The following is a 24,915-nucleotide window of genomic DNA, read 5'->3' on the forward strand; positions in this document are numbered from 1 at the left end:
ATTATGCATTAAAATTTATCTTTTAAAAAGGTTATTTACTGGTTTATTGATATTTTTCAGAAATTGAATCTGGGTCATGGGACAAAGATAAGGATAAAGATAGCGGACTGTCCTATGAATGCAGAACACTACTTTTTAAAGCTTTACATAATCTTATTGAAAGGTAAGACTCATCTTCTAAATTTCATTTCTGACCTGATGTGGTAAGAAATCATTGGTTGTTTATTGAGAATAGTTTGGTTTTGTGTGTTGACAGGACAGCTTCATATTTATTTGATTTTAATACATCTTCTCAACCGTTAATTGTCAGACACTTTTTCTGCTTTAGTTCAATAAAGACAGAAATTATAATTTAATGCAGATGGATACATATTATTCTGGAATGTACTGTCAAGTTTGGTGTTTGGCAGAGTGGGAAATTATAATTCTTGTTCCAGTACTTGACATTTTGACCATAATATTTATAAAAAAAAAAAAAAAAAGGGACATGCCAGTCAAAATCACAGACACCAAAAAGGTTGTGCCTGTCTGGTGCCTTATATGCTTCCATACATATCAGACTGAACATCGAAGGGTGGTATCTGGTTATGATGGTGACAAATAGTATGTGAATTATACAAAAAAGGGTCCTTTTGACAGAAATTCCAAGATTTTTCTGGTAATCTATGTGTGCAGAGTTATAAGCCCACATTGAAATGTGGTTGTATATTATCGTTGCCCCCGTCCGTCCCTCTGTCCAATTTCCACAATTGCTTGTGGATGCTCTAGAGGCTAAAGATAATATCAGACTGTCAAATTTATACACAGTGTTTAAGGTCCTGAGATGAAGAAACCTATTGATTTTCAATGATATTCGATAGTTACTTGCCAGAGTTATGGCCTTTGATCACTTTGAAATATCTAGTGGATGCTCTAGAGGTTAAAGTTAATATCCGATTGACTGTAAGTTTATACACAGTGTTTAAGGTCATCAAACGAAGAATCCTATTGATTTTCAACTATTTCCGATAATTACTGCCAGAGTTATGACCCTTGATCACCTTGAAATATCTTGTGGATGCTCAAGAGCCTCAAATTAAAATTTGATTGACTTTAAATTTATACACAGTGTTTACCTTCATGAGATGGAAGAATCCTATTGATTTTCAACGTTTTCTGATAATTAGTGCCAGAGTTTTGATCCTTGATCACTTTGAAATATATTGTGTGTACGCTCTTAGGGTCTAAAGTTAATATCCGATTTGTACACAAGGTTTACTGTCATGAGATGAAGAAGCCTATTGATTTCCGATAATTACTGCCAGAGTTATGGCCCTTGATCACTTTAAAAATATCTTGTGGACGCTCTAGAGTTAATATCCGATTGACTTTAAAGTTATGCACAGTGTTTAAGTTCATTTGATGTTGAAATCTATTGATTAACGACTTCCGATAATTACTGCCAGAGATATGGCCCTTAATCACTTTGAAAAGTCTTTTGGATGCTCTGAAGACCAAAGTTATCTTCCGATTGATTTTGAATTTATACACCGGGTTTACAGTCATAGACGATGACACCTCTATACATGTATTATGAAGGGTTTCAAAAAATTACTGCCTGAGTTATGGCCCTTGATTACTAAGAAAAATATTGCGGATGCTGCACAGGCCTAAGTAATCATTTGATTGATTCCAATCAACTGTCACATTACTTGACTCCAGACACAAGCTACAAACAGAAACATTCTGATGTATCAGTACAAAACAAACCAAGATAAAAATTTACTCACCTCAGGTCTGAAACCAATCTGGAATCTGGTTGGAATCAGAAGTAGGGTGACCCACCATAAATAAATATCTCCATATATCTCGACAATTACGCCACAATATTTATATATATGCCAAGCCTCAAATCAGTTTCACACAATTATAGTCACTAAATAAACGATCATGTTGTACTTAATAAGCTATGACCATTAATCATGTATAAATAATAGACTGAAAACTGGTTCCAAGAGTCGTCCATAACATCCAGACACTTTTGAGTAAAAGATAGGTTACGTGCCCTTGTTTTGAAATTAGTCTCGCTTAACCAGTCTATTGACCATTCTACGTCTGATTGACAGGTCGGGATAATCAAGACTACTTTTTTACGAAACATAACAGAAAGCTAGAACAAGAAATTGAATTTAGAAATAAGCACGTTAGGTAGCTCAACAATCGTTTTAAGAAGCTTGTAAAAGTAAAATGAAACTACTGTTAGTATCATGTTCCTGTCTAACCCGAGTGATTCAGAGATATTATTTGTACTAAACCAAAAGATGACGCTCTTAACGGTACAGTTAATGATAAAGTAATTTAAAAAATGAAACGAATGTAATTTCTAAATCTGCTGTAATAACCAAGAAGCTTAATTTTACTGCTATTCAAAATTGTCAACAATAAATTTTTTACGGCTGTAATAGTTGATAGATTTGTAGAGAATTGCACGTGCCATGGCTATTTATAGTATCATACTGTCAGAAAGTTTGTCTCGGCACGGCGAATGTGCATGCTTCAGTGGTAGTCTCGAACTATCAGCGGTGGACTGTATTTCTGTGAGTACATGGGTCACCCTATCAGAAGGTTTACTCAGCAGAGTCTACTGTTGTTTTTAGATGTATTGTTACCGGGTACCCAATTTTGGTTGTAATTTTCTTCAACTTAAAATATTGATTAAATATTTCAATAATTCTTATAATAAAGGAAATAAAACAACAATCATATGTTAGTAGTTTTGTTTTAGCAAACTCAAATACTGCAGCAAGTCAATGATCATTCAGAGAATTAATAAAGAATTCACGATTTTCATACAAATGTCAAACATTTTCCTAAATTCTTCAGAGGAACTAATCTTCTTTATTTTTATTTCCATTTAGTTTTCAAAACAATATCTGTCCAGAGAATTAACAAAGAATTCACGATTTGTCATACAAATGTCAAATATTTTCCTAAATTCTTCAGAGGAACTAATCTTCTTGATTTTTATTTCCATTTAGTTTTCAAAACAATATCTGTCCATTCAGCCATAACAAATATTTATAGGTTATATTTGTATTTTATTTCCTGCAGTAGTTATATGAAGAGGGAACAAAAATGTTTCAAAAAGGAAATTGTTATTAAGTTCAAAGACTGAATTATTGGACTGAATTGAATGGTTGCGCAATACAAATAATGCTATTAATTGATTAATCATACAGTGTTAGATCTATGGCCAGTTTTTAAAAAGAAAGTATTAGGCCAAAAAAAAGGGTGTTGAAACGTTTCCTGTAAACAGAAGGAAAGTAGGGTAGTTTTTTTTTATTAAATTAGGTCTATAGATCTATTAGATCTACCGTATATGTGTGCAAAAATCTTTAATTTCATGCTACATGTAGGTTGAGTCAGCGTCTGTATCTGTCATGGAACATGAAAGACAAATAGATTGGTGGATGGAGTTCTTGAATAAACGCTTGGAATGTATAAGAGGCTAGTTTATGATTTTATATATTCTCTTTGGGGGCAAATGGACACATTTTAATCATTCTACGCTAAAAAAAAGCTAGCTTAGGGAGACCATTTTGTTACCATGGATACTTTGTTCAAGGGAAAGAACACACATAGAAATAGGTCCGTAATAAATTTAACTTGTCTTGTTTTAAATACTAATCGAGCAGGTTTTGTCTGCCTGTTTGAAATATATATACGTTTGATTGGTTTTGTCCAATTGCGTGCCGTTATTTATTAGAACGAAAGTTGTGGGGATATAGCTTTTCGGAATGTGTAAAGTGTATGCGTAAATCTATACAAAACCTGTAATCTCAATTTTCATGGCAGCAATCTCACCAACAGTAAGGGAGTTTTTAAATCGTATACTGTACCCGCCTATTCCGATCAGTGAACGCAGACTCAAAAAGGAAACTTACATGTATTGTACATGTGCTGAATAATAACGACAAGAGAATCATTGTTGAAATGTAGCTTTAATAGAAAATACAGTAATTGTTATCCATATAACTGCTGTTCTTATTTCACATTTGTATTCATTTATGACAACAAAATAAAGCCATTTTCACGAATCCAGGAGGCTTAGAGCAGGGTTGTAAACATGCGGCCCACCAAGGGTTTTAAAAAATGTGTCTCATGGCCGAACAAATTCCAACAAACAGATGTGTCAATAATTCATAGAAACTAGTGGTGGAAATTATTTATTATTGTTTTCCAGTTTCAGTACAACTCTGACTTCTGTACTGTATGTCATAGATATCTAAGTTGTACTTAATGCAAGAGAATATTGTGTTCAATAGTATATCTTATTGCATTATAATATGTAACGATTTTAGTCAAATGAATCAATAAAAATTTTCTTCATCTTGATATTTTTGCCTATCTCCGCTCTCCGGCCCACTTGATGTAAAATTTTAGTTCATGTGACCCCTGAATCGAAATGAGTTTGACACCTCTGGCTTAGAGTATTTGGAACGGTCAGTAAAATTTTTTAAACATTTGATAGGTTTTGTGATGGCTCGGTCGAGTTACAAGAAACAGAACATTTTGGCCTTAGGTTTTTCTATACATGTGGACAGTGTAGATTTTGTCTTTTCCGTTAATGCTGTGTTAGCAAGTTAACCATATATGCCACATTATCAAGTTTGTCACTATTAAATCAAAGACAGGGTTATGGTCAAGCAGGATATTCACACACCATAGAAAGAAGCAGTTTATAGAACAGAAAATCCTAACAATTAAGTTGATGCTCATGGTTGTCACACAAATTGTGTATTTGTTGGTCTATTCCAAGACATAAAACATTGACTAAAAAAAAGTGACTGGTCGAGAGGTTTTCACTAAGAAAACCAGGGAATAATGTTTTTGAATTGCTGTTCTAATATCATGCATGTCTATGCAATGTGACTGAGTGCAGACAAAATAGGCAATGTCTTTTCCGTTATAAATAATGATAATGGAAAAAACTTCTTGTATCGAGATAGACAAAACAAAAGGTATTTTGTTAAAATTATGTTGCGTTATCACCAGTGTTTCGACACAAACGTAGGCCGACTGATTTATCGGAGGACTCCTGGTTGCCTATTTCGCTCGAGTCCGTTGGGCCTTTGCCTTGTTATTTCGCATAGTTAATGTCCACATACAACAAGATATTAAAATAATTATTGGATCATGCATTTAATTGTTTCGCTGACCAGTCGTTAGTTAAATTTAAATCTTAGTTGAATATAATCTTTGGATAGAACACCGAATACATCGAGAAACCGTCATTAATAATATATTTTTCCGACCGGCGATGCTACATGTAGTTTTAGTTTTAAATAGCGTTTACTGTTATGATTTTTTATTTTATACACATGCTGCAGTAATTTATTCAGGAATATTACTGACATGAATTTCAAGCTGGAACGTGAATTATGGAAAAATTTCTGATTTGTAGCGGTAGGCCTACCTATTTGTCATTATTTTACGATATTCATAACAAATTATCAAGAATTATTTTTGTTGAAGTCTGGTTATATTAAAGTAGCTAAGTCTCTAACTCAATATCATCTAAAACCTTTGACATTGAAAACACGAATTAGTTGCCAATTTTAATCAACATTTGTGTTGTGATCTTACCGGGAAAAGATGGGCATCTGATTTCCAATATTTAAGACAAAATAAACATTTTACGATTGGTACACGAATCGTGTACCATAATGCGTTTCAGCGCAATTTATAACAAGCGACTCGAAGAACGAGGTTAGATATATTTAACAAGTCATGTCAAACGGTAACTCCATCTTCTTATCTGGAGAGCATGCACAATAAATACTATCGGTGTAGACTGGAATAACCAGACGCTAGAGATTGCCATTCGATTGAGACTTCTGGCGTATTTCGCCGAACATAACTGCTTTGAAATAAAATCAGTTTATTTACATTCATATTACATTATTATATACGTTGCGACCCATTTGTGCCAATTTGTAGGTCCCAAATATTAGCGATTTAGCTCCTTTAAAGGTAATGAAAGCATATAATTTTAAAACCATTTCCCACAGGAACCATTTGACCCACTTTTGGGCTATTGTGTTAACAATCTAGGGCGGGACAATCGAGTTTATGTCAATGCTATCGTGGCATTCGTCTACGTTATCGCCAGTTTACGTAGTTTAATAAGAAAAACCCTAAATTATGTAGCCCTAAATTTTGTTTCCATTAAATTAAAATGACGCACGAATTCGACAATGTTTCTTCTACATAGGCCTTTTGATATTAAAATCAACAGGTAAAAATGAATCAAAGGCTGTGTCAAGGGAGTATGTTGTCTGCCTTTAACTTTAAAGTACCAGTAGAGTTACATGTAGGCCTATTCTACATAAATGTATGAAATTTTCCATCTGGTAAAACTTTGGCAGAAAACTTTCATAATTGACTTGGTAGTACTAGATTGCTTGATTTCTTCTTTTGAGAATTATCGTGGGTGAATTTGAAGTAGGCCTACATACAGCTGCTTTCCTGCATATTTACTTAGGTAACCAGTTCCTTTAACCAACTGACAGGTCGCTTTTGAAAATTAAGTTTTAAAGTTGGATCAAATCTAATGATTTAGAGAATATTCCAATAGTAAAATCAGCATTTGATAGTCCACAAATAATTTTCTCTAAAGGAATGAAAGGTGTAAGTTAAGTTGAGGAGCTGGTTATTAAGTAAAATTACAGGAACTTTTTTAAGATAATGCACTGTAGGGGCTTCGGGATATCAGATAGAACCCGTGTTCTACAGTTATTGATTTGTGTTGAAAGGCCAACAGTACAAGCTAATAATACTAATAATGACAGTAGAAATACATGTAGCCTAGTGTAAGTAAGCCACCTTATACATACCAATACTTCAAGGCTAGTGCACATTCCTATTAAGATGTAGGTCAATACTTATTTCAAATACCAACACACAGTGTGAAGTTTTGGATCATGAACAAGATAACACAAAGGCAACCACTGAAAAATCTCATCCCACTTTGATTTCAATGTGTAAGCTTGAATAATATTTGAGGATTGAGTAATAATTAATTTGAATGTATAGGCCTAATTGTTGTGAGATTTGGTGTAGATCTACTTTGTGTAAGTGAATGATGTGTAGTATCTTGACTTGTTGGCAGTCAATGGAGATTTGTTTCAATTGACTACTTCCAACAGTCATTTATAATATAGTTCTTGGCTCTCATCAGTTCATTGGGCCAGCATACATGACCTACATGCACAAGTACATGTACTGGCACATTTGATTTAAGACACTGCAAGTTGTCAAATTTTATATATAAAAAAAGATAAATTATTGCAGATGCTCTGATAGGAAATTAAGTAATTGCATGAATTATTAAACATCAGAGTGTTTATGTTATAAGTCATTATTGATCTATAGACAAACCACACTGTAATAAACAGATACATGTATATGTCAACAGAAATTCACCTAATAAATCAACTTTTTATTTTATGAATTGAATCAGTTTGAAATCGGTCTATGATTGCCATGAAAACATGTTAACCACTCCTACCAACCAAGCTGTTACTGAAATTGCTTATCATTGCACTAAACAATGTTTTTGTTAGCAATTATTACTCAAACATATATATATTACATGTATTCCACACTATAAATTACTTCTGCTTGTGAAATTATCTGTTTGATCATTGACTATTGACTGTGAAATATATGCATGGCTGATGGCCATTAATCGATATAAATATAAGTCTAAAATATGGCAAAAAGTTACTATTGTTGTGAATGGTTAAAATAAAAGCTGGAATGTAGGAAGATGGACATTTTAATTTTAAGTGTGCCCATAAATATGCCATTTTTAACATCATTAAATTCATTCTTTACACTAAGCTTATTTCTTTCTTTTCTTCATTCTTCAGATGTTTGTTGTCAAAGAATTTCATCCGTTTAGGGCATTGGTTTGTCCGACCTTATGATCAGTACACAACTACTGAGAGAAGGTAAGATCTTAATCTTTTTATAAAACATGGATTGGCATCTTTGTCATTAATCTTTTTATGTCACAATGTTGAAGGTCAATCACAAAATATATACAGATAATGATTTTTATGGCCTGGATGCTTTTGGGCATGTTTTGTGGCTGGAAAACAACTTTTTGCCTATTTATACATACATTGTATGTAATTGTTTTGAAAGTGAACACATGTTTATTACAACTTAGTGTCCATTTCAAGGTCTTCTCAAACAACTGTGATTGACCACATCATTACTGTGACACAAAAAGGTTCTAGTTGACACCAATTTACATGGTTAGTGTCAAGTGTGCAATAAATAACATTTATGAAATGTATATTAATATTATATTGAATATTATTATCTATGATTCAGCTAAATTAATATTGACATGCTTCTGTAAAATGATTTTGTGAACATTTTATATAGTATCATTATTTGCTTTCCTCAAATGTTTTGCCATTATTACCACATATCCCAAGTTCAGATAATCTTTTTTATGGGAAAATGATTATGTTATCAGCTCGCAGGACCTCAAGTTTTGTGCATTGATCTAGAGAGAACACAGCATTTAATCTAAATATAGTTTGCGAACAGTTTAATGTTTTTCTGCTAACAACAAGGATAGTTCAATTGATTTAATGGATATCCTCAACTTGTTAGTTAATTAGAAATGTGTTTTGCATGGTAGTCAATATCAGTAGCCAATCTTTCTTTCTTAATGTTTTTTAAAATACATGGGGGGGGGGGGATAGTCTAATGTGTGTTAGACCATAAGGTCCGTCATTGAGCCAAGTGTAGTGGTTTCGATTACCAGCTTGTATGCGACAAAGGATAGGGCCGTCTGTCCAACAACGTGAGTTTTCTCAGGGTCCTCCGATTTCCAGCCACTGCTATAGACCCTATGCACAAGCTAATTATTGAAATAAAATTGAACCATATGTTGGTCCCGAAATGACTTAATGTGTGTCAAATGGAAATGAAACCACATTTCTCTCCCTTTGAAATATTCTGCTCACAAAATTTTACGTTTTACTGGGAATAAAGTATTTTCTCTATCTGAAACACCGATATATATTTTTTTCGTCTGTGTTCACTTATCTACTATACATTTTTTTTAAAAATATGTTATAAGATATTGATGAGCAAGCGACAACCTAATGTTTTACAACTTACGAAGCCATTAACTGTTTCAATTTCAGACGTTTCACTAATCATTTCTAATCCTAATCCTGTTCTCATTCTCACTTTATATTTATAATTTTAAAGAGGTTTTTTTTTTTAGGTCATAAGTATCTTATGTTTGCTTGATATTAATTATGTATTCTCCTAGAACTTGTTGATTTACTGCTAAATACAAAGTATTGATTTTGGTCGTAGAGCATCTCAATCCTTTGACATTCAGCCAACAAATTACTTGAGGATAAAATGCTGTCACTTGACGGGTGCCGATAGACAAGATGTAGAAAATTAATGTTCATCTTACAGACACTACACCATTAGTTGCTCGCACTGGATAAATAGTTTAATTTTATTTCATCAGTTTTCAGATCTGTTAAAATTTAGTTAGAAAACATACTTTTATTGTTTAAAATAGAAAAAGTGCTTTGAATTTTCATTAGAAAAATATAAATAGTTTTATTATATTACAACTGTTTTCAGGATTCATAATTTTTTCTAAAATTCTGTATAACAAAATGTACTTTCATTGCATAAAATAGTACTTTATATTTACATCAGAAAAAAACCCCTATATTCTATCACTCATTTTGCTAAAGCTCAATATGGATTGTCATATTTTTTTCACTTTCAGTGCTCATTTGTCCTTCCGATTCCATTTCTTCCTGCATGGTGAAAGTCAAGTTTGTGCAAGTATAGAAGTAAAGCAACATCCCCCTGTATGGAGACTTACACCCCAATACCTATCACTGATACAAGAAAACCAAGCTAATTTCCAAGGTTAGTTTGTGTCTTATTTATTTTCATATTATTTTGAGCCAAAACTTGTTTTCCTTGAATTAAATGATCATATGAAAATAAAATTTTCATTTTTTTTTTCTGCATTATCTATGATAAATAGTATAATTAGTTGAATATTAAACATAAATTTACTAACTAATAATATTGTTTACGTAAGATTATGTGAAAAGAAAAGGATGGACAGTTAACTGATCTGTTTTGTGTGTGATTTAGTCATGTTCTGAGTTTTTCAAACTGTAAAGGTAAACTGGTTAAATCAAGTTGTTCATAAACACTTGTGTTGACTTAGTTTGTGGTTGTATAGGTCACAGTCAACAAGTTGATTACTAAATATAAATACATGCTAGCTAACCATACTGTTACAACTTTATTTAATTGCTGTCATTTCATAAAGACATTAAAGATATACAATAGTTTAATACATATTTATAAATATTTCATAGAAAAATATTGCTACGATGGGTTTGTTTATGATATGGGATTGATCTATTTGTAAGACGGCTAAAAGTAACAAAATAATGGCTGGTTTAGATTTAGAAAAACAATTTCTACTCTGTCTGGGGAAACCTGGTGTTGAGGAATTGTCATGACAAAACTTTTCCAAGATTAAGTATGCAGGGCCTACTGTTGGTTAAAATAAATTAGTCTGCTGCTGAGGTGTAAACTGTAAGCTAATTATAAAAAGATTGTTTCTGTTTTATCATTCTGTGGTAAGGACTGTATCTCTTGTGCAATGATGAAATTTATTGTCAGGATTTGATCAGAATTATGCCATTAGGTTCTTTTGTATATAAATAACATGACCAGCAGCATTTGTAACTCATTACCAAAGGAGAAAAAGTCTCTTTCACTTGTGTGCTCCTCTCCGGTTGGTACAAGTGATGTGTTGAATATATCAATCACACATGCGGAAGTGCAGCAAAAAGACAAAAACAATCAAAATAGTACAATATTATGTATGAATAGTATATAATATCCATAGACTGGAGGCCAGTCTACAATTTCGTTTAATTTGCATTTTGAAGTGCTGATTCATATATAAATGTTTTTAAAAGAAGCATGACTCCATTTTTCTTGTAAACATGTAATTGAAAAAGAGTTAATTATAATATGACAAGAAACCAGGCTGATAAACTATTAATTTGTCAAGTTGAAATCTGGAAATGAAATTGAGTTGTTGAAGCGAATCATTTTGCAACGGATGGTAGTTTTAACTTGAGCATCGGATTGTTTTTCCTTTTCTATTAAATTTTAATTCAACTCTTGATGTCAGACTTGTTAGATGTACATGTAGTACATGTGTCAGTAATTTTTATTTAGTTGTAAAACCAAACATTGACAAATTAATGTAATAATATTTCTTTATATTACTGCTAAATAAATGTATGTAACTACATGTAGCTATAGATTTGTCAGCTAAACAGCTCTATTTATAAACAGATTGAAATTTAACAATAGCTGTAACTAGTAGACTTAACATGTATTTTTAGAGAATTAGGACTGTTGAAGATCAATTTACATTAACAAGCTGATATTTAATGCTGAGACACACAGTCTGTCCTCAATAGATTTAGATAGTGAATGTTCATTTATTTAGATTCTAGAATGTGCAGACAGTTTGATGTTATAGTCTACTTGAAAGAATATCAGACATGTTAATAAGAGTCATTATTCAGTTAGTGCTGAATGTCAGAGTGATATGAATATAGAGAGAATAAACAAGTGTTTTTCGTAATCATCCAAGTAATGAGTAAAGAATTCAGTTAAATATTAATTGCAAAACTAAATATTTTTCTATAAAAATGAAGAGAGAGCTTACAGTTTTTGCATGTTTATTTAATTTTATTCATAAACATGTTCCAGCACATTTAGCATTTGTGGGCTGTGCATGTAAACATTTTTGCTTGCTAATACAGTTAACTATGTTATAATATTATTCATAGTGTTAAAACCCAGATGTATATTTATAAGTTAGGTTTAGTATTACATTGTTTAAACAGGTTGTTTATTCTATTTAAAGTCTACTTTAACAAAAATTGAAAACATACCATAATGCTAGTTGACTAAACAATAAATTATTATGAACAGAAAATCTAACCCACTAAGATTCTTTTGGTATGAAAGAAATTTGGGTATTGAAAGTGTATTAAAATTAAAAAAGAGAAAAAAAGGAGAAATTATCATTAGCTAAAATTAATAATTCATTTAGTAATTATCAAATAAAAACTTAGAGGATCATTAACCACGTTTGTGCGGATGATAAGATATCCGGTTTAATGCACTCTCAGCTGACAGATTGCGATGTTTCTGGCAAACGAAAATAAAGTGACATTTAAGTAGTAACGGTAAAATCCCATATGGATATGAGTATTTGATATTAATTTTCTGAACCGATGTGATTAAATATGGACAACATAGGGTAATAAAAAAAAAATTGTGTGTGTTTGTTATAAACATGGCTTATTATATAAACATTTAAATTATATAGCCACTGATAGTCATCTGAATGTTGAATCCCGAAAAGGAATATCAGTTCAAAATGGTTCGATTCTGTTCAGTATTTAAATGAATATAGATAAATTGAAAGAGTCTGCCACATTTTAACCAAATGTCCCGGGTAAAATCTTTTGATGGGCCTCTTTTTTTTTCATCTGTTTGTATCCTAGTTGCAACATTATCTGCTGTTAATATTTTTTTAACTAATTGTTAATGAATATGAGATAATTTTTGGCGTGGATTAAGTTGGAATATTTAAATATTGCATGAACAAGAACTGGAAATTTAACGGTAGTTTTTGATCATTTACACCCTGCAGCTGAACTGACAAGTTTTGGAAGGTGTTTGATAAAAATCCAAATGTATAAATTGAGATAACTGATCTTGACCCAATCTGTCTGATTACTAGTAAACCTGTTTGTTTACCCTGTAAGCACACAGCCATAAATCTCAATCAATAGACTTCATTCATAACCTATGACCTTTCACTGTTGACCGTTAATACAGCTAGTTGATTGGTGGAGAGTTAATTAGTCTAGCCAGACTATGTGAGTATTGGGAGGTACAATAGATTAGAGAAGCGTATTGTATGGTTAGTTAGAATCCCAGGTTCTTAGAATAAATTAAGAGAGTTGATTATTGATTTTTTTTTATAGGACTAGGACAGATTGATAAATGATTATAGAAGTGGGGGAATCTCTTCTGGTTATCGATCTAGTGTGGTGTTTGTGTGAAATGACTTTAGGCACATGAATATAGATTAGATGGAAATAAAATATCTCTAGTAAACACTTCCTCTATTGGTCCATATATGCTTTAATCTTATTTAGATCTCGGCACTTGATATTTCCTTTATAGCATTGAGACTTGTGGGTCTAAATAGTACAGTGGTAATTGTATCACACTGGTCTGTTGATTAATATTATAATAATGAGTTAAAACATGGTGAAGACAAGCTGGAAGTCAAAACAAGAACCAAGCACATCCATGTTATTGTTGTCTATTGATATAAAGTCATTATGAATTACTAATTTATTATTTCCCTATGAATAATTGATTCTATACAAATTTTATCACAATAAACGTGTAAAAATCATGGCTTCTCAATTCAATTTCTGCTGAAACACAGTAAATCAATAAGAAAATTGTCATTAAGGATGATTTGACGAAACATGAACAAACATTAGAAATATGCAACAATGTGAAAGGTTATGTGCAGCAAAAATAAACTACCTAAAAATGTAATAGACCTATTAGATCAACTGGAAATATCCATTTCCTTTCCATTTCACATTGTTGCTAAAAGCAGATGTAGGGAAAATTTCCATTTTTGTCTTAAAAAGATGTGAATGGCTCTTTTAGATGGATGCTTTTATAAATTATAATGGTTGAATTGAATGACGATCTCTAAGAGTACATTGACCCATCTTTATTCTTGTTATTATACTGTGTATTTGATTACCCCTTTATTATATATTTTGTTATATTATTTCAGTTATTCTTGCACCATATGGGTTAAATGGTCAGTTAACGGGTCACTCCTACAGAGAGAGTGACCAGTCAAGTAGGAGGTTGTTTGAAGAATGGCGCCAGTTTTATCCTGTAGACACCCAGGAAGTCAAAGAAAGCGATGCTAATAATAAACTCCCAAATATGGTGGAGGTTATTGTTGGTGAGTTTTGAATTTTCCTTAAATGAAGATCATTATTTAGGCCACAAAAAAATATTCTGGCCAAAAAAATGATGTGAGAGAATGTTTTTATTTGTCCCCAGCCTGTTGGCTTGTTTGTTTTTATTTTGTCAAAATCCTGCTGTTTTGGGGGTTTTTTTTTCAGTTTTAAGAAACTCACAAAATTATTAAAAATTTAATATTTATTTAACTCTTTATATAAGAAAAAAAAAAAATTGAAATAACAGCCAAATAATTCTGTGACTTTATCCAGATTAATTCCTGGGAAAATGTTTAAATTCACTGGGTTTTTTTTGTCTATTTATTGGTGACTATTACGTAGTACCAATACTATGCTCATTGTCAAAGCATGGATTTTGCTGGCGCTTTAAATCGATGTCTGTGCCCTCAATACTTTCAGTCATCTCTTTCATTCACATTGTGATAGATCTTGCGAATGATAGAATAGTCCACTGGAGAAGGCATTATGATCGTACAGACAGACAAATTGACAGCGAAAATTTTGACATCATTGTGAATAACAAATTAACAATCCATTGTCCAGTGCCATTTGTGATTACGTACTTGATAGCCGTCTAGTGTACAGTAGAGTTCCTTCCCTTGATCGTAGGAAATACGAATGTGCAGAAATTAGTTGATTCAGCGGTATCTGAGAACCAGATTTTTTTGTGTGTGTATTGCCTTAGTTACTGTTTCATCTTAAAGTAAGTTCTGATACTAGCCAAGAATTTGGGAGGTTCCATGCCAGCATTCTATGGAGATTATCAGAATAAAAATAATAATTACAATAAAACTTGAAGTTTCTGTACATTTTGTAAATTAATCAAGACGTTGTCAGTTTAAATTTTCATATCTACATGTGTAGCACATGGCTTAGTGCCAACTTTAAGTCTGTCTTTTAAAATCTTAACTGTGACTGCCAATATTGTTCCAATCACTACCTTGTAGTTTTCTTAACATGAAAATTAGTTGGTCTAAAGCCAAATTCATATTCTGTAATTTATTTCTAAGAAATAATAATTGTTGGAGAAAAGATTTTTGTAAGTCAATGATTTAGTTATTATATTATTTATATTGTTGTTTCAGCTGGTGTCAGGATGAAGTATCCTTCATGTTATGTAATGATATGTGACAATGATGATGCTCCTGTCAGGGTTCAGCCATTGTCTGTAGCAACAGGTACATCTCCACGCTCCCAGTACAACTCATCTATGATGACCCCACCAGCATCACCTTGTGATCCTAGCCTAATGTCAGATGTCAATGTTAAATTGGTGCCAAATACACCTGTAAATGGTGGCCTAGGAGACGGAGGGCAGTATACAACTACTGGAACAGCCAATGCTTTAAGTCATCACATTCTCGAAAGGGTTTCTCATCATGCTTGTGTTAATTCAGGCATGGCTAAGAGGTATGTATAAAGTTTTATCTATGACACTGTTGCACTAACCACATGCTTGTTGTACACATGTAACCAAAGCTTTTACTAGGGTAATAAGTCAATGGAAACCAGAATAATTTGTCATCATTAATCAGCTTTTAATCATACTAATGGCTGAATATATTTTCATTTAGAAATTCTAAGTAACAGACTAATCTCTAGTTACTGTACTATTCTTAAATAATTGGGTTTAGCATACAATCAAATAACTAGGTCATATCAGGACTACTTCTCTTAAAAACACTTGTCTGTATGCTCGTTATGTGCAAATTAAAGGAAGTAAAACATAAGAGCTGTTTAAAAAATGCTAAATTTATAGTCAAGATAAAACAAAATATTCTGTACATTTTCAGAGCAAATGAGTCTAATGATGAACCTGCAGCTGGGATCTGGAATTTTGGAGAAGCTACTAATAAAATGGCATGTAACTGTGTCAGGTAATATAATAATCTTTTTCAGTAAAGAAAAGTATTGTTCTGCGAAAGAAAATTTTATTTTATGAAAGGAGTCGCAGATGATTATACTAGGAATTTGCAAATTTAAAGTTGATGATGTTCTTAAAAGCCGAAGTTGAAGATGTTCTTGAGAACTGAAGTTGATGGTGATCTTGAGAACATGCCCTGGGGCTTACAGCTATTGTAATTTCATGTGTATTTTGTTTGTAATGATTATTGATCTAAAACATTATGTAATCTTTAAATTGGATTTGATTCTTATGTTTTCAGGCACAGGAAAATGAAGTCAGGAGGGCAAGGAAAAAATATATCAGGAAAGCATGCGAAAAGTGATAAGCTTGATAAACTAGAAAGACAACAATCACGTCATGGACGTAATGTGACTCCATTTCATAGACGTTCACTTGTAACGGACGATATGTTACAGTTTGATATGAACATAATGATAAATCAGCCCCAAACAAACCCTAATTTCTGTGGGTCTGGGGCCAATAACTTACCTCCTGGTCAAAGTACCCCTAATGATCCAAACATAGACACTCCCTCTTCCCCTCCCTCACCTCTCGATGAACCTCAGCCATTGGTGAACTCAAATATGGAACCTCCAATGCCTACATTGAGTCCCCATCCACCATCAAAAAACAATGCAGAGAAAGAATTTAGTGCAAAAAATCCTAATGTGACGGATATTACTAACAGTGTTTGTGTCCCTAATGGGGAGTTTTTTCCGAAACAAGAGGATCAACCGTTACCTGGAAACAAACTGGAGCAAAGTGATAATAATTACACATGCACTCAAAGTGAAGCCAAGCGTGAAAGTGTTAATAGTTGGCTTCAGTCTCAACAAAAACAAGTCGAAAATCATGGATTAAAACGACCACCATTATTACCTACATTTGAGGGAGATAAAGGACAAGAAGATCTAGTCACTGATTCTTTATATAATTTTGATCCTTTAAATGCTTGGTAGGTACATTTGTTTTTGACTAATCATATTTTAGACTTTGGACAAGCTCTTACCTACAGTGTGTTTAAAAGATTGTTCTGGGTTGTGTCAGACAAAAATATTAAATCAAATAGGCTTATATATTATTTAAATCAAATATGCCAATATGTTTATTATTTTAAAAAGGTATTAAAAAATCAAATGTTATTTAAAAAAGTATTAAATCAAATATTGTTACATGTCTGCCATATCATTTGTTAAATTGAATGAACGATTACGTTCTATTGCTTGACAAATCTTGACAAATAGTCGTCAAATCATAAGAGAGAGAGAGTGTAATTACACGTCTTAACCCTTCGAGAGAAGCCACTGCACTGACTTGGCGCACAGCTAATCTGCTATCTCACGTAATCACTCAATCAGGTGATTGACTGATGAAACCATTGAATGTGTTTCAAAATTGAGCAGCATGGACAGAAAATAAGAAACTATATTTTTCATTTTTGACTTGAAGGCAACTGGGAGAGAAGTTGTCTATTTGATCTTATTGTTGGAAATCATCACTTAAATATTAATTCAAAAAATTTGATTCACTTGAAATGACCAATATTTTGACCATCTTAATATTTCCATAAACAGAATGCTTTCAAATCAATATATTTACGTTTTATCTGTTTTACTTTTACCTGTCTTCATTATCCCAGTCAGTGCAGAAAAAAAGGATGTTTAACCCAACTTCATTTCATGTTTTAGTATTTACCTTTATTTTTGATAGGTATTGTTTGAACGTGTGATATAACAATTCTTATTGATGACTCATTTCTAGATTTATTTTCACAAATTGCAACATCATCAGAAGTGTAATATGATTGTATATTTTTACTATTGTAGGATTGAACTGCCAGTAAAGAAATCTCGTATTGATTGCTCCAACTCTCCTTCTCATTTCTCAGACCTAACATCACCCACACATTCCGATGCACCCAAAGCCCCTACTCCCCCTCCACCAGCACCCGATCCTTACGAATTCTCAGATGAGGCTTCCTTTAATCCTAATCCTTTAAAAAGTAGATCAAGAAAAAGTCGTGATGATATTATGCCTCGTCAATCACCATGTGGTAAATCGGTAAGTACATTTAATTGTCATGTCCTAAAGCAACAGATCCCATGCAAACGATAACATTGTGAAGGTTTTGTAACAAAGATATGATGGATTGTGCAACATTTATCATGCTCTACAGGCAATGTAAACATCTTTAAATAGACCTCTTTTTAATCTGTTTGATATTTTAGTTTTGATCAAATCGACACTTTAGTGTTTAACACAAAACAATGATACCTCATTTATCAATAATTTATCAATCTTATTTAAAGATAATTTATTTAATCCATTCTTTTATTGACTATAATCTGTATTTGTACTGATATATAATACATGTCTCTTCTTGTAAATTTCAACAGGATGACGACTCTGGTCGACCAGGAGGTAAGTCATTTTATGTTACCCTTAGGATGAAATAACTACTGGTATTCAGTTTGAAAAAATCTATTCGTAGAGGATAGGTCTGCCCTAAAAAAAAGTAAAAATTTACATCTGTGATTAGTAAGAATTGCTCTCTAATAGGACTTTTTAAGGTTAATTTAACTTATTGTAAAGCAAGAAAACTTGATTTCCATACTTGAACTTTTTTGTAGACCAAGTAAAAAGTGATAAAATGAATCAAAGAGTTTATCATGAAAATATGAAGAGTAATAAATAGTCATTCTCATTAAAGTCATGATGCGCCATAAGCAATAGGAATTCCTTACAAACTACGGTATTGTGAAAGATGAATCTCTGATATGAATTGTTTAATTCCGGTTCAGCATATACAAAGATACGTAGAATTGGAATTTCATTGCCTACATTTTGTTGTCCATGAAAATGTTCTGTTTTAAATCCAATTGAATCCAAGCTAGGACGTTATCTTCCGATGGTATTTTGAATTTATTTAATTGAATGTTAGATTAAGCTGAGAGAAATTTGATATTTTTTAGAAAAATACATGGCGCATTGTTACTTTAATCTTTAAGTAGTGAAGCCTTCAAGAAGGATGATCTGCAACCAGCAAATTCATTACAAATAGTAATAGTAGAAACTGTTCACTTAGAAATTATTTACCAAACTCGATAGCATGTTTGGGTTATGGTTTAATATTTATTTTTATGTATTAAATTAATCCTTTTTGATTTGTGTTTTAGAAATGGGTCCATTTGGTTCCCCTCCTACACCTAGTGGTAGTCTGATGCGTGTTGGGGATCTCGTAGTGCAGAGTACAGATCTTGACCACATGTTTGACTCTGAAGATTCGTCCGACGGAGATGATGCTGGGGTTAGTGTTCATGCCCTAATAAACTTTGATGACGATTTCGTGAGTGAGACCAAATTTTACATCAATTATTGTAACTTCTGCTATAGATAACAGTTTAGTTTCTGAACTAACTAGTGTGACTCTTTAGTTGATATTATCGTATGCTGTGGAAGTTAATAATTTTCATTTCATGTCTTTTTTTTTATATAGTCTTTTCATTAGTGTCACTCTGTTTTTGTTTGTATCTCGTCTTTTGTTTATATCGCTGTTGGTATCTGTGTGTTGTCAGTTATTCTGTACATTCAAGTAGGCCTATCTCTCTGTATTCTTTTTTGGCCTATATCTGTGTATTCTCTTTTGTCTGTGACCAAAGTTGCAGTTGAGCTTAGGTCTTATTATTAATGCTCTGTTCATCTATCCTAGTTGTGTGTGTGTGTTTTCATCACATTATCTGTTGATCATATCAGCATCACTTGCTCATTAACATTCAGTTTAACAATTTCTATACAGCCTACCATTCTATAAAAACATTAATGAAATGTGAAGGAAATCATGCAATTCTATGCTTTGGGTGATCTTCTCTTTATTTTCTATTGGCTTTCCTTTATTTCTAATTATTGACTTTGTAATACTGGATTAATTCCTTTGAGATTGATTAATTCATCTTGAAGTTTATTTTATAATCATATTTATTAATTAAAATTTTATGATGAACACTAAGCAATGATAAGATCTAAATATTTCGCTTCTTTACACTGGAATTAAGGTGTTTTATATGTAAATCATCATTCTCACATCTCATTATATGTCATTATATGTCATCATCTTCATCATGTCTGTATGTTTTGTGTGTAAGATAATAATTTAAGTTTGCAGTATACATATACATCAATGTATTTTGTAGATGAGCGAACTTGGGACATCAAAACGTTTAGAGGAAGACATGAAACATCGGGCATGCCCAGGAAATATTGGTAGGTATTGGAAAGCTTTATAACGTTATGGAAACATTTGTAACGTTGTTGAAAATATTGATTTATTCTAAATTGTTAATTTATCCATATAGTTAGCATAGGAGATATTGATGTGTCAACTATATTATTCATAGCATTTCATTTGAGTTACAGATAAGTTCTTCCATGTCAAAGAAAGATAACTCTAGTTTTATAAGCTAAAATTGTGAGATCTAACTGTAAACCCTGCGATGTTAAATCCCAGTCAGCTAGATGACCAATATGCTGCAACATTGTCCAGCAGATATTCCTATGGAAGAGAAATGAATAGGCAATGTCATTTAAGTCTGTGCTGTGTATGAGAATCTGTGATGTAATTTTTCACACATTTTTGTTTTCAGCACCTTCCGAATTGGCTCGCATGTTTCCTACTCCACCATCATTAGAAACTCATAAAGTTCAGTCACCAGAGGTTGATATGATTCATGACACAACACAGTCAATAACAGAAACAATATGTTACCGTTCTGAGGTCAGCAGATTTACCCCTCCAGAAGATATGTCTAGGGTAAGTAAAATATACTTACAAGAAATTAATCTTGTAAATACAACAAACTCCTCAGGGACAGACTTATTTAACCAAAAGCAATAATTTGCTTTATCAGTGTATCTTGGTTTTGAGTCTGGGAGTACTCAAATCGTCAATTAACATAGCTGTAGTAAAATTGATTATTTTTACTGACCTTCGTTGAGCATCATTCATTTGAATTTAAAGTTTGTATTTAAAGTAAATATTTCTGTATTCAGGGTATAATTTTGTATTCAAAGTAAATATTTCTTTATTCAAGGTATAAATTTGTATTTAAAGTAAATGTTTTTTATTTAGGGTATAAGTTAATGTATGTTTTATTATTACAATTACAGCAAGATGTATTTAAACCACCAAAGACTGCCAAATTTCTTAGTGCTCCCAAATATGCTCCAATAGAACTGCCAAGTCGTCAGTTATCACCTGTTAGTACAGCTCCTGGATATAAACCATCTTGGCAGTATCCTATGTCAGTTCTACCCATGGAAAAACAACAGCCAGTCATCAGGTATGACAGGTAAACATTACCCAAATAATTATTCTCATCTTTTATAGCCAAGGATTTTTTTTCTGCTCCTTCCCAGTCGGATCACTGAGATCAAGACTCCCTTACACTGTTATAGGATTCTTCCACCCTTCTAGCACTTTCTGTGAAAGGTTTATTTATCAATGCCTTGACATGTTAAGGTTGGGTTTCCACTTGATGGATCTGTAACTTTAAGCTTTTAGTATAATGGCCTCATATCATTGGGGAGGGGTGGTTTAAATGGTAAAATGTGTGAGCTTTGGACTATACGGTCTTCATTTGAGTCAATTGGTGTAGTTTTCATCCCAATCTTGTACATGACAAGGAGTAGGGTCACCTCCCACCCACTACTAGAGACACACAAGTGAATTATTGAAATAAAAGTCCCTAAATATGTTCATTGGCCGAGTGATAAAATATACCAACACAGGTGTTAACTATCAGCCAATGAACAGGGTATATTTGTTAACATAAATTGTGTAACTTGTTTGTTTCAGTAGTTATATCAACATCCCGTCCATAGAGAACGTCTCGAGTTGTATGTCAAGAAACATCCCATCACCCGCCACCTTCACAAACATCAACAGTAATCAACAGCGTACACCTATGAGTTATGAACTCCAATCACCTGCTTCCAATGCATCTTCTTATTTAAATAAAACTCTAAATTCTGTTGACAATCAGGGCACAAATCATCAAATACCTGAAGTCAACAGTTTATTAGTGAATGTTATTCTGTCAGACTCATTATTGAATCTTTATAAAGATCATAATTTCGACAGTTGTAATATTTGTGTGTGTAATTTCGATATTAAGGGAGCGGACGTTGGACCATATTTACCGGATATCGGCAATTCAGAATCTTCGTTTAAGTGTATATGTGGTTTTAGTGCTGTGGTCAACAGAAAATATGGCTATCATTCCGGCTTATTTTACGAAGACGAAGTGGACATTACTGGCATCCGAGACAATAGATTTGATAAACGGAAACATTCTTTATTAGGGATTGACTGGGATAATGGTTTAACTATGAGTGATAAGGAAGAAGATGATATACCTCATGAGATAATCAGACTCTTAATAGATCAGTTTACTGTGCCGTTCTTAACAAATGTGTCGGAACAACGCCTAGCCAAGTTAAATATGATGGCTGCAACGTCACTTGTGTCTACAACTTGGGATGCTTTACAGTTACAAGGTAAAAATATGTCTCATGATTAATGCTATGCTTCTACATTGTATTTATAATCCAACGTTTTATTAACTGCTGAGATATAAATAACTTCATTCATAATCCAATTTTGTATTAATTGCTGATTGGGGTGAGATGCGGATTGGGGTTAGATGCCTAAAGAAAGCTTGCAATATAAATAACTGCTGTTAATGTTGCTCATTCGTAACATGGTACATTGGACATATTAAGGCAGATCAAATAAAATTCAATTTTTCGAGACAAAATTTTTATGTAGACCTCAATGGAAATGATAAGGGTTATTTTAGTAACTGTAATCCTTGTCTTGAAAAATTTTATAAGCCACAGTTCATCATAGCTCTCAAGCATGTTATTGTGAAACATTTGGGTAAAATAGATGGTCTCAATATTATATAGGGTAGGTGTATTCAGTAAAACAATGCATCAGTGTAACTTCTGAAAATGTTTTTTTTTGGGAGTGGGGGGCATAGAGGACTTATCTGCATTATGAATTTTAAATGAAATGGTAGGACCTCTCGGAATTGTGAATTTTAAATAAAATGTTTCTATTTTTAGATGGTAATGATATAAGTTACAATGCTCTGGAACAAGGAATACAATCCATGGAAAATACCTCACCTACAAAACTTGATGATCCTTCCATGAGAACATCATGTTTGCATAAATGGCCTTTCTTGAGAGGTATGTGGTATTTCTATATCATAATGTCTGTATAAAATATAAATTTGTTATTATTATCCAGGTATTAATGTCATAATTTTTTTAAGGATCAGTAAGGCTGCAACGATACACTAATCTCACGATACAATACAATACGTATCACAGTATTTTTAATATTTAAATATACTTAAAAATAAGTACAGGATATTTAATGGTGACACATCACATTATTAGCTACAACTTTTCCATCTGGTGTGATATGTGGTGTACTGGAGGTGAATGTTTCATCGACCAGAAGCTATCTTTCCTCCTTGCAGCCCTAGGACCAGGTCCCTTATGCACACACTTAGGCTAAAAGTTAAAACATTTTAAAAATTACACCCTTCATTGGCCAAGGAGGGTCGCCTGTCAAATCCTCATAGGTTTTCTTTTAGTTCTGTGGGTTCCTCCCACTGCTTAAGACTCCTACAAGCAAGGGAGTTATTGAAATAAAATTGAACCATATGTTAGTCCCAAAATGACCTAGTTCATGTCAAGTGGATGTTAAAACTCATTTCTCAATCATATGTTGGGTCTTCCAGACACTGATATTACAAAAATCCTAACTTCATGAATATACAATAACTTAGATCTGTGTTTTAAGGATATTGATTTGCTAAGAGAAGGTTAGATTTTTTTCATTACACAATATTTGTTTTGTAGGTGCCAGTCGTATTCCGGTCAGTTCTCAAGACGTCGTCAATCTCCATAAATCTCTACAACCTATTTTACAAGATGCTATTCAAAATAAACGAGTCACAAGAATGTGGGAACACTCTTATAAATTACAAGGACCACTGAGTTGGAAAGATTTTCATCAACTTGCTGGACGAGGTAAGTATTAGAGTATAATAGAAATTCAATTCCTTAATGTCATGTTGAAAATAATGCTTAAAGGAGCTATGAAGGTACATACTCTATACGATTGACTTATCATTTTGGATTTTAAATGGAATTTAGTTTACTAAGTTTTAGTATCACTTTCTGCCTTTGCTAAAACTATTGTCAGTTAACACAAAATTTGTTTAATAAACATTGGCAGTATGTGAATATCAAATTTAAAAAAAAAAAAAAAAAGTCTGATCGTCACTTCAGAAAACAAATCAAGTTATAATTCTTTTATCTTAAGTAATGAGGATCTGTGACTACTGAGTGTTTGGTGTGTTTCCAGACTGGAATATTGGTGATTTATTATATAACTTGAAGATGTCTAATTGTTTTTATATTTATGTCTAGGATCTGATGAAAATTGTGAACCACAACCCATACCTTTCTTTCTGGTCAGTAATGATGGTGATTGGTTATCTGTATCACCTTATAGTGTACGATTCTGGGTAGGTTATATAAATTTACATGTTATTTCATTGACTGAATTAAAGAATATTCTGTGTCTGACAATTTGTCCCTGTTTCAAGTCTCGATACTGCGTCATTCGACTTGCTTTATTGTATGTTGAAAACATTTCCTTGTTACAAGCAAAACGCTACTTTTTTTGTTGGCTGACAGGTATAATTGGTGAAAGGATTAAAGCTATTTGCCAAGGCATTTTTTTACTGTTAAAATATTTTA

The 24,915-nt window shown here is 32.5% G+C and overlaps 1 protein-coding gene across 5 annotated transcripts in view; it reads left to right on the top strand.

Moving 5' to 3' along the window:
* LOC126823351 (mediator of RNA polymerase II transcription subunit 13) overlaps positions 1-24,915 on the top strand; it is a 41,127-nt gene that overhangs the window by 1,831 nt on the left and 14,381 nt on the right. Inside the window, exons 3-19 of one of the 5 annotated variants that reach the window (XM_050552141.2) lie at positions 61-163; positions 7,914-7,994; positions 9,821-9,966; positions 13,979-14,155; positions 15,260-15,584; positions 15,968-16,051; positions 16,340-17,035; positions 17,907-18,141; positions 18,477-18,501; positions 19,257-19,426; positions 20,271-20,340; positions 20,721-20,887; positions 21,244-21,425; positions 21,932-22,632; positions 23,203-23,328; positions 24,010-24,180; positions 24,583-24,680. In XM_050552141.2, the coding sequence (XP_050408098.1) occupies positions 61-163; positions 7,914-7,994; positions 9,821-9,966; positions 13,979-14,155; positions 15,260-15,584; positions 15,968-16,051; positions 16,340-17,035; positions 17,907-18,141; positions 18,477-18,501; positions 19,257-19,426; positions 20,271-20,340; positions 20,721-20,887; positions 21,244-21,425; positions 21,932-22,632; positions 23,203-23,328; positions 24,010-24,180; positions 24,583-24,680 (3,557 nt within the window). The remainder of the gene's footprint in view (positions 1-60; positions 164-7,913; positions 7,995-9,820; positions 9,967-13,978; positions 14,156-15,259; positions 15,585-15,967; positions 16,052-16,339; positions 17,036-17,906; positions 18,142-18,476; positions 18,502-19,256; positions 19,427-20,270; positions 20,341-20,720; positions 20,888-21,243; positions 21,426-21,931; positions 22,633-23,202; positions 23,329-24,009; positions 24,181-24,582; positions 24,681-24,915) is intronic. The other 4 variants (XM_050552142.2, XM_050552143.2, XM_050552144.2 and 1 more) reach the window with 4 other exon arrangements.

This window comes from Patella vulgata, chromosome 6 (assembly GCF_932274485.2).
Source record: "Patella vulgata chromosome 6, xgPatVulg1.2, whole genome shotgun sequence".
Classification (NCBI taxonomy): Eukaryota; Metazoa; Mollusca; class Gastropoda; family Patellidae; genus Patella; species Patella vulgata.